This window comes from Eschscholzia californica, unplaced genomic scaffold (assembly GCF_041429995.1).
Source record: "Eschscholzia californica isolate CP2 unplaced genomic scaffold, dmEscCali1.0.p SCAF_5, whole genome shotgun sequence".
Classification (NCBI taxonomy): Eukaryota; Viridiplantae; Streptophyta; class Magnoliopsida; order Ranunculales; family Papaveraceae; genus Eschscholzia; species Eschscholzia californica.
Window position 1 is genome coordinate 34,594,523 of NW_028238472.1, and position 10,469 is coordinate 34,604,991.

Genomic DNA, 10,469 nt, shown 5'->3' on the forward strand with positions numbered 1-10,469 from the left:
TCAGAATAAAGAAATACCATCTTAAAACTCTGAAAGGAAAGTCGTTGTATCCCGAAGGCATACACCCTAACGTTTGGTACTGTTACGGGGGTGTAAAATGTCTTAAGGAAAGAGAATTTATTCTTGCCTCGACTACACTAACACCTATCTCGGTTAGTCCGAAAGAAGGAATATTGATAAATCATTATTCCTTAATAGTTTATCTCTCTATAAGTTAGAGAAAGGAAACTCTGTCTAAATCAAGCCAAGACAGAGAGAAATCGACTTATCGATTGATAACCAGAGGAACAACAGAAACCCCAGGGTTCGGAAAACCCTAGGTCGAAAGATCAAAGTTTATAATATTTAACTACTTTGTTGTTGAAATTTAGAGATAAGTTTATTGATACTCACATTGATGAATTCCTTGAGCTAATTTCCAGTTTAGGGTTTAAATTTTAAGTAGATACATTTTTTATGGATGAAAACTTGCAATTCCCTTATAATTGTTACACATTGTAGTTGAAATGGAGAATCATGGGTTCAACTAGGAGAGTATAAATTGCTCCTATGGTCGTACTGCACACGGCACCCGAGTCCAAGAGTGGACATGATCACATGAGCCCCCGCGACCCAATAGGGTGGAACCCACCCGTCCCGCTAAGTGTTAGTGGGCAGGCTCGGGTAAGAACTCTTATGCGCGGCCATGTTATGCCCGCCCACGAAAATACTGCCCCCCCCCCCCCCCCCCCCCCCCCCGCGTATGGTGTTCTAGGGCTATGCTGCATATTATCTGAACATTAAGAGCTTGCTTGACCTGACATGTAAATGATGTAATAATACGATTGATATGATAAAGGGAAAGACGGTGAAGGAAACAAGGAAGACGCTGAACATCAAAAGTAAATCCACTGGGGAGAAAGAATAAGAGGTCAAGACAGAGCACTGGTGGGCGTTTGAGAGATTGAAATATACGTGTAGCCCTCTCTTACTCTCATAGTTGCATAGAAATTATGAGTAATAGTAGTACTGGTGAATGTGTTTGTTAGATGTGTAGAGAGGGTCTTCTTCTGTATTTCGAAAACAAGATAAATGGGGAGTAAAGTTTTAAAATTTTTGAAACTCAATAATTTTTATTTATCCAAAAAACCCCTTAGTCGAATTGTCCGAGACCGAATTACCTGAGTCAGTTAGCGGGTTTGGGCGGGCAATGACGCAAAGGAAGTTCAGAATGACTCACGTTGATAACCCGCTTACCGAATAGCCAAACATTATACATGCCCGTCCCACCCGGTCCGAAGCATTAAGCACATGCAGGTGCCCATACCCCCACCTCAAGGTTCAACAACCTATTGATGGCTCCAGAAATTTGGACAGTGTAATCTTATCATTTCCTATTAGGTTATTAGAAACCCTAGACAGGTATTAATATTATCTGCTACGGTGCTACCATATAGTCTAGTCTTGATCGGTCTTTGTTATTGTTTTGAACAGAGTAGGGTATTTTCGGTATTTCACCTTCTGTAACATTCTTTTTTTCTAATTTGTGGACCGAAAGGGTTGGGAAAGTTTCTGAAATTCCTATGTTTAAAAAGCTCTTTACATAAATCCCCATGTTTTATTTATAATTACATATATCCCCATGTTGTGTTTGAATTAACAGAAATCTTGGTTAGTCGTAAGCCTGTCAATGGATATCCGAATATTCGACATCCGATCCGCATCCGTATTCGAATTTCAAAAAAATATCCGAAATTTCGGATTCGGATGCGGATTCGGATATTCCTTATCGGATATCTGCTTATCGGATATCGGATACGGATACACTCATATTCGATCCGATAAATATCCGTATCCGATAAGTAATATAAAAAATTAATAAAAATTTAAATTTAGTCATAATAATATATAAAATGTATGGTTGAGATTTATTGTTTAGATCTAATGGTTAAGAATTTAAAGAACAAATTTGAAATTTTGTTAAAGTTTCGGATATCGGATATTATTCGATATCCGTTAATATTATCGGATTCGGATTCGAATATTGATCTCTAATATCCGTCGGATAATTATCGGATTCGGATATTCGGATAGCTTATCGGATTCGGATACGGATATGCCTATATCCGATCCGATAAGCTACCGTTTACAGGCCTAGTTAGTCGAAGTGTAATTACAAATAAGCCCATTCGCTAAATAAACATTTTTTAAAACAACACAAAAATGGGCGCCTTTAACAAAACGGGAAGGCGTTTATACCATAAACCCACCTCCCTTAGACGGTTACAACTTACACCTATCTAACAGAAGCCGAATCTCCTTCCGTTGGGAAAACCTCAATTCGAACTAGGGTTCCATGAACAAGTAGCTTTCAAATCGAACAGAGTTTCCGATCGAAGTGTGAATCAAATCGAACTAGGGTTCATATTGAGTTGTCATCTCTCCTCTCCAGCTACTCTCTCTCGTCTACCTTCTGTTGTCTCGTTTCCAGGTACTCTCTCTCTCCGTACCCCATTGGATTGGTTACATTTATAGCTAGGGTTTTATAATGGGTAACTTGAAGTTCATATTGAGTTCATATTTGAAGTTCAAATCGAACTAGGGTTCCTATTAAGTTCATTATTGAGTTCACATCCATTGAATTTTATAATCTAAATATTATACTTCTAAAATTTCTTAATGTGTGGACAGTGGAATATTAAGCATACTTATGAAATGTTCATATTGAGTTAAGATTAATTCGAGTTCATATTCCACTGAAATTCTCTGAAATTTTGGTACTCTGAAATTTGATTCATATTGAGTTAAGATTACTTTGGTTCTCTAACCAGGTCCTGTATCTCTCTCATCTCTTAATGAATTTGATCTCTGAAATTTGCATACGTGAGCTCGATAAACAAAATGGAAGTTTCGTCATTGATTTGTGTATGGAGATGTATGTTTTATTCTTGTGTGAGGATGTTTATTTGCATACATGACTAACAGGGCCCCAATTGGGAGTAAGGGTAGTCGAATGGTTGAAATGCCGACTTTAATGCCCAAGAAGTGGAGTTTTTAGGTTGGTTTCATGGCTTTAAATATGAAAATATAAGGTCAAAAATGGTCGAAAAACCGCTCTATTTTGATTTGATCTTGTCCCTTCATTTTGAAAACCTGGTTTAATCTGTAAATGATTAGTAAAAGGTGGTTTAATCTGTAAGTGAATTAGTAAAAGGTGGTGTAAAATGTAAATGGGCAAGAAAGTAATGTTGAAAAGTTTACAGTTAAATCTAACAGAACATAGAGATATATGTAATTATAAATAAAACATGGGGATTTATGTAAAGAGCTTTTTAAAACATGGGGTTCAGTAATTCTCCCTAAAGGGTTTTGGTTTCAAACATCTGAATTCGATTTCAGCAAGGGGTTAAGAAAGATTCTACCTTTAATTTCCACTTTCTCTCTCATTTCTCATGGATTTATGGTGACAGTGGTGAGGGTTTGAAGTCGACAACAACAAGGATTTGAGCATAATTTTATCTTAAATCTTCAATTTCTCTCTGATTTGTGGAGTACTCCAGCGTTGGGGATACTCAGATTTCTGGTGAGTATTGGATACTTGCTTAGTTGCTTTGATTATATTCATTTTGATGTGTAAATTGATGATTCTCTTTGAGGATTGTGGAGATGATTTAGGTTGTAGCCCAACTGTTTGATGAAATTCCTATTTTAAGATTTTTATTGCAGACCAATTGAATGTTGAAAATTGCAAATTAAAAAACTTCAATCAATTGATGATTATTCTTTATGAACTATGATTCCTACTTTCTTATTAGTCATGATTCTTAGTCTCTTAAATAAGTTCAAATTTTGACATATTATCCTAAATATAAAATATTTATACTGATCTGCCTAAAAGAACTAAAATTTCCAATTAACTTTCTTTGTAGTGGTTTCATCCTTTGATATTATGAATCTAAATTGAAATATTAAGTACTTCAATAGGAATGAGTGTTTGTCTAGACCATGATTATAGTTTTCTTTCATGAAGGAAAAGACAAAAAACAAGGAAATAGATTAATGGATATTAGGGTTTATTTGGGTCGTTTTGATGTGGACAATTGATCTGGTTCAGAGGTCCAGATCGAAAAGAACTTGAGAGACGGAGTGCCAATTCATGCTTTGTGCAAGGACCTGAAAATAATATTCTCAAAAACTGATCTAACGTTCCGCCAACAACTCGTCATCTCTGATTCAACCCCCAAGTGGGCAGCCATCATGTGTTTTAGGTCTGGGATAGGTCTAACTTTCCGCCCTTTCACGTATATTTAAAATTTTGTGGAAGAAGTTAGAGAAGATATATACAAATATATGTATATATATATATATATATAAGGCCAAATTTTGTTTGTCTAAGCTGTAGATAATTATTTAAGGTCTACACAGGTTTGCAAAAAATAAGGTTTGTACAGTTTCGCATTTATGAAGTAGATCTGTACTAATTCGTATGGGGTTATACGGTGTGACACGTCTTTTTTTTCTAAGCCTGACAGAAAATTTGATAACCGTCCAATTTCAGAGTTTGTATATTCATCTCACTCATAAACTATTCGAAAGAACCAGTTAAATTTTAGTGTAGGGAGAAGGGTATTTATTGATCTCTTCCTCATCCACGAGTACTAGTAACCGAAGCGTCCGACATTGAGCGGTAGCCACCTATTAACTAGACGCCTCTTAGCGGGGCTGATTTGAGCTCTTAAGCTTCGTAGAACCGCTACCATTTTCTCTGCTATTTTCTTCTCTCTTATTCTTCACACCTCAACCAACTATAGTTCTCACTGCAAGTCCCATTATTCTTCACTTTTCTTTTCTATTATTCTTGCTTTCATTACTTTGGGGTCTTCTCTTAAAGGTTTTGGGTTGATCAAACAAAATATGAAAATATATATATTGTTTTCTATTTCCATGTTAAAAACTACCCCTTATATTGCACCCAGTTTTATGGAAGAAATGTTCATGAGATATTTATCTTAATAACCCATTTCTGTGGTTGGGTTTCTTCGGGAGAAGTGAGTGCCCCTTTCTATTTACTACCCCTCTCTCAATGTTATCTCCTCTTCACCTGTTTTCGAACTACCAATTCTCTGTATTACATGTTAATATTCTAATGATTTCAAGGTTTATCATTACGAAGGAACAATGACAACTTCACCAAGTTATCTTTATGCTCATTTATAAGCTAAAGCCATATTATTTTAAGACGAAAAAATAACATTTTTGTTCAATTTTCTTAATGAATGGTTTGTTTGAATTGATTTATTACTTCATTATTTATTGTTTATGTTTTGGGTCTCTATGAGTTGATTCTCTGAGAACACTAAATAATGATTTGCATATTGATCTTCTGTTTAAGCTACTTCCCGGAAGCCAAAACGTATTTAAATGAAGTTTCATAATCAAGTTTGTTAATTGAAGCAGTTCCTTATTTTCTTATCCTTATCTCCATTTGGCCTCTTTTAAATCTTTTTAAGGAATGGACATGTTGTTGAAGAAATACCAACAGAAGTACAGAAAGGTTAGAGATGAAATGAGTAGATGGGACCAACTCCAATCTCGCTTGCTCACACAATTTAGAAATGCATCAGCGATATTCGATAGATTGCCGGTATACATAATAATTATTGAAAAATTTCTCAATGGATTCATGAAACATAAATGTATTTACTTGTTTTATTCTTATCAATGATCAGGTGCTCGAAGATCCTAAAAATTTTCATGGTTCTTTGGGGTGCATCGATGGCATCAGAGAGACGCTTCTTGGGAAGCAAATGATGACCTTGGAAACTACTCTCCGTTCCATGGATGAAACAATGTAAGCTACTTCTATGCTTCAAGAAAGTTCGTTAGTTTCTATTACATGATGTTTGAGTTTTATAATTTCTAATCTATAGAACTACGAAAACGGATGTGTACGTTTTCTAAGTTCAACATCAATAGCTTCATCTGTAATTGACCATCCTCTCAAGTATAATATTGTATTGATTGAAGATTCCAGGGAAGAGTTTCGTTCTATTGTTGTATCATTGGGGAAAATTGTTAAAGATGGTAGAGAGTTGGTCAAAGGAGGATCCGTCACATTGGCTAAACAGCAGATACAGTCCCAGGTTGGGATTAGACCGAGCATTGCATATTGTATTGAAGGTCTTGGACTTCTTCAAGAAATGCATCACTCTGAGTAAGGCTTTCTTTTCTTTAAAAGGAAATCCTCGATATTTTTGGTATTTGATTAATTGGGGTTTACTTTAAATTAAGAACTCAATTTCTGATTTAGGTACCTTCTGAAGTTATCAGTAGTTTCAACAATTCCTTCACTTATGTTGAAGAAGCAATCTTGGTATGTGATTGATTTGACTCTCTTCCCATATTTCTTACTGTTTTTTTAGAATTCAGTTAAGTTACTATAGCCCCGGATCATGTTCGCATTTTCTTTATCGTTCCCTTGAGGTAAATGAATTTGTAAAAAGTTGATGTTTACAGTGGGAGTGATCTGGCTTTGCTTCAACAACTCTTACATGATCAACCCAATATACAGAAAGGAGAAGGTGAGATCTAAAAGTTTGTAATTTTGAAACATGAAACATACCAATTTTTTACATCATTTTTTGAACCCACTGATATTACTTTCAAGTTTTATCTAACGAATTTGTGTCTTTGTTTTGCAGTTCAACAAATATTTGATGTCATATTTGCAGATGAGATCTGTTAAAGTTAAGATAAGAAGCAGTTAATGGGGGTGCTTTTGTTTTTAGCAAAGAAAACATCAATGAAATCGTTTCATTTTATTATTTTTTTGACAAAAAATGTATTTTATTGAATTGGGCTTCTTAGTTCTGATCGATGTAATAAAGAGAATTTAGGTTATCTTCTCTCTTTGTGTCTTCGTTTGATCTTTGGGTAGTTCTTAACTCATGATTTGTGCAGGTTGTTTTTGAGCTTTTTTTTTTTGAAATTATATGAACTAATCTGTGTGATTAGGAAAGCAGAATTGAGTTGGTAGAGTAGTGCAATACGGGTAGTGTTACTGCTAGTAGGTATAGATTTTTTTTTTGTTGTTGAAAGCTAGTATAGGTTAGATATCGAAAACCCCAGTGGAAATTGAACTTGTATTTCAACCTTAAGGAATTTGCGGTATCGGTTACTGATTTTCTAACTTTTAATCTGACATTTTCTAACTTTTAATCTGACAACAAGCTGAACGTTTTATATGGGAAGCTCAATCAAATGACAGTTTTCAACAAAACAAAAAAAAAATCAAATGACAGTGGGCACTTCGCAGGAACATTCCATATGAAGTATTTTTTGTTGCAATTTCCATATGAAGTCCGAAAAAACAACCTAATGCAACTAATGCAAATGGCCGGAAATGGAATTTTAATGTGGTAAATTCATAAGGAAAATGATGCTATGCCTGGCACAGAACCCGGTCGAATCCCGACGAGGTGACGTGTCGGGCTATGATCTAGAGAGAGAAAGTACACAGTATCACGGTTGAATTCATAATGTGATACTTTAGTATTTGATTTCATAGGGAATAAGAGTGTTATTATTTTGTGGTAATTATTTGATTGACGATTTTATTTTAGATAGAGGAACTGCAACCTATTCTCCCCGTTTGGAATCCTCTTTTATAGGAGGGACAACTATTCCCTTGTCCCTCGGTTTAGAATCCCCTTTTAGGACAAATGGCATTCCTAATTCATCTCTATTTGCTAAATATAATATCGTAATGTTATTGGTGATTCCATTCATGCATGACATTTGTGTTCTAACAATTTGTTGGGCTAACCTGGGTTCAACAAAAAAAAAACCAAAACCAAATGGAACCTGACCTGATCAGTGTCTGGCCGAACTGATTGGCTTTGTCTAGTTTGCCAGTTGGATTAGGCATGTCAATGGTCAAGCCAGGGTAGGTCCCGACTGGCTCACCCAAACATATTTCGAGAAAACAAATAAACTCGGATAACACTGTAGCTGACGTTTTATATTTATTTAAGTGTCTAATTTATTTATCTAACGAAAGGTTCCAAAGTTAACCCCTAGACTTCTCTCCGTAGAGAATCTATATAATAATATTACACCTTAAATAACTCAAATTCATTAAGAATGGATGTCACTTCTTCTGGAAATCGAAACTGAGAATTTCAAATTTTTGGAGTTTATGTCAACATTATCAACCACTTGCACAACCACAAATCATTTTCAAACAAAATCAACTTTACGAAAAGGGTGTTAAGTTAAGATTTAAACCGAAATTACTTATCCTTGTGGATCGATTCTGAACTTCCGAATTTACTATAACTTGACCCCGTGCACTTGCGGGAATAGACCCATTATGGGTCTAACAAAGGGGCGACGACTGCACCTAAATCACATATATTTTTTGACAATCCTAGCTTCTTAACTTATATCTTTCTTAGAACAGGTAGCGCTGGACCGATGCATGATCAAAATGACTGGTTTTTCATTTAGAAAATGAACACGATACCTCGTATAAAACTATTCCTATGGAAATGTTGCACGAATAGTCTACCAGTAAAGGACAAAGTCGGTAGATATATTGGTAACTCTTACTCTTGTATAAATTGTAATGAAAAATGAAACTCTAGACCATGTGATGTTACACTGCCACTACGCTAGAGCGATATGGTTCACTTTTCAGGCCAGATCGGAACAATTAAGCACGATAAGCCTTTGGATCCAACAATGGAAAATTTTGGATGAGGATACAACTACTTTATAATGCCAAAAATACTATGGTTTATATGGAAAGCGAGGTGCGAAAAGTGTTTTACTGCCAATAAACAAACCCCTCTAAAGATGATCACAAATATCAACAACACCTCAACCACGCTACTCAAAATCGAAACTATTATTACTAACAAATGCAGGGATAAACCACAACAACTAAAATGGAGATAACCTCCATCGACACCATATCTTAAAGTCAATGTAGACGCTTCCTTCACGCAACTCACAGAACCAGCAGGAATTTGATGCATCATACATGATGAGGAAGCCAATTTCATAATAGTAGCAGCAGACATAGTTCGGAGTCAAAATGCGGAAGAATGTGAAAGTCTAGCAATTCACTTTAGCATACTATGGGCCATTCAACTGCGAATCCAACATGTTCACATAGAGAGCGACAATCAAAACATAATCCAGTACATTAACGGCCAAAGTAATGGTTTACACTGGCAATCCAAACAAGTCATCTCTTAGTTTCTTACGCTCAAGGATCAGTTCACAGATATTATCTTCTCTTATGCTCCCAGAGAATGCAACACCAAAGGAGACGCTCTAGCTAAATAGGTAAGAAACAATTGTCAGAAAAGAATCTGGAATGTTGCACCATCTTTTATTTCTGCTTTAAATTAGTTTCTTTTGTATGGATGGTTTGGTTTGGTTTTTAATGCTAGTTTATTTCATCAAAAAAAAAAACTTATATCTTTCTTTGTCTTCTTGTCGTTTATTACTTGTTACTTCATGTTGAGCTAACTTTTTTTTGTCCATTATAGGATGAAATTTGTGATGAATTTTGAGGTTATGTACATGTTTGATTCTATTAATGAATATTAAATCTCATGCTCTTGTTTCAAATAATCATTTTGACCTTTCTTCATATGTTATGTTATACACCTTATATAGTTGATCGACTAGGCGATGTATATTAATTTGGATTTGTTACCTTAATATAATTCTATGTGATATGACATTCAACTCTTATAGTGGACATGTTATTAGGAGAACCATCTGAGTGGAACACATAGAACGGATAAAATTTCTTTTTCTTTTTTTGAAAGAAAAAAAAACATGTCTATTTTGTTCGAACAAAATAATAGGTGGTATATGAACTAAACCGCAGGAAGCCTACTAATACCCTTAATTAATGTCTTATAACTAAATATTTTTTTTCGAAGATAAAATTGTCGTGAACTTCAACCCTTTTAAAGTAAATAAATAAATATTTTTAATCAAATTTAATTTATTAAATATGTTTATAAAATAAATTTATAAACTAATTATTAATTATATATCATTGATTAAGTTTTAATATTTAATTCTATTTGCAAGAAAGAAAAAACAATTAACTTTTTTATAACTAAGGTAAAGTATGTTTAATATATTAACTAAACAACTTAAAAATAAAAAGTTTTAATATTTAATTCTATTTGCAAGAAAGATGACTTTATTAACTAAACAACTTAAAAATAAAAAGTTTTAATATTTTATGTAACTAATCATCAACTCGATTTTGTAGAACTGAACAAAAAAATCATATAGATTGATCAGTTGGGACAGGGGTTTCAAATGTTCGGGTTGCCATCTTCATCAGGTTATAATGGACGGGAACAAGGTCGCCAATCTCGGGTGATGCATACAATCCATCTTCATCAGGTCACCAATCTCGGCTTCTTACTGCTTTTACTTTCTCTTGCGACAATTAGGTT

General features: G+C 34.5%; 1 protein-coding gene across 2 annotated transcripts; it reads left to right on the forward strand.

Annotated features, from left to right (window-relative positions):
• The first annotated feature begins 2,264 nt into the window (after positions 1-2,264).
• LOC147538802 (Pentatricopeptide repeat (PPR) superfamily protein) lies at positions 2,265-6,884 on the forward strand. 2 transcript variants are annotated; one of them, XM_086644024.1, is made up of 8 exons: positions 2,265-2,470; positions 3,450-3,562; positions 5,490-5,623; positions 5,709-5,830; positions 6,014-6,193; positions 6,290-6,352; positions 6,496-6,560; positions 6,681-6,884. In XM_086644024.1, exons 3-8 carry the CDS (start codon positions 5,492-5,494, stop codon positions 6,722-6,724), a joined length of 606 nt encoding a protein of 201 aa, XP_086500150.1. In that variant the 5' UTR covers positions 2,265-2,470; positions 3,450-3,562; positions 5,490-5,491; the 3' UTR covers positions 6,725-6,884. The 2 variants fall into 2 exon arrangements, with proteins under 2 accessions (XP_086500150.1, XP_086500151.1); XM_086644025.1 differs by lacking the exon at positions 3,450-3,562 and having other exon boundaries at positions 2,267-2,470.
• Positions 6,885-10,469: the final 3,585 nt, after the last annotated feature.

What these genes read in the sequence shown, in the direction of transcription:
- LOC147538802 (XM_086644024.1), top strand. Translation starts at nt 5,492, where the DNA reads ATGGACATGTTGTTGAAGAAATACCAACAGAAGTACAGAAAGGTTAGA. An exon ending in CAAGAAATGCATCACTCTGA is followed by an intron (nt 6,194 to 6,289) that starts GTAAGGCTTTCT and finishes TTTCTGATTTAG; the next exon opens with GTACCTTCTGAAGTTATCAG. An exon ending in ATGTTGAAGAAGCAATCTTG is followed by an intron (nt 6,353 to 6,495) that starts GTATGTGATTGA and finishes TGATGTTTACAG; the next exon opens with TGGGAGTGATCTGGCTTTGC.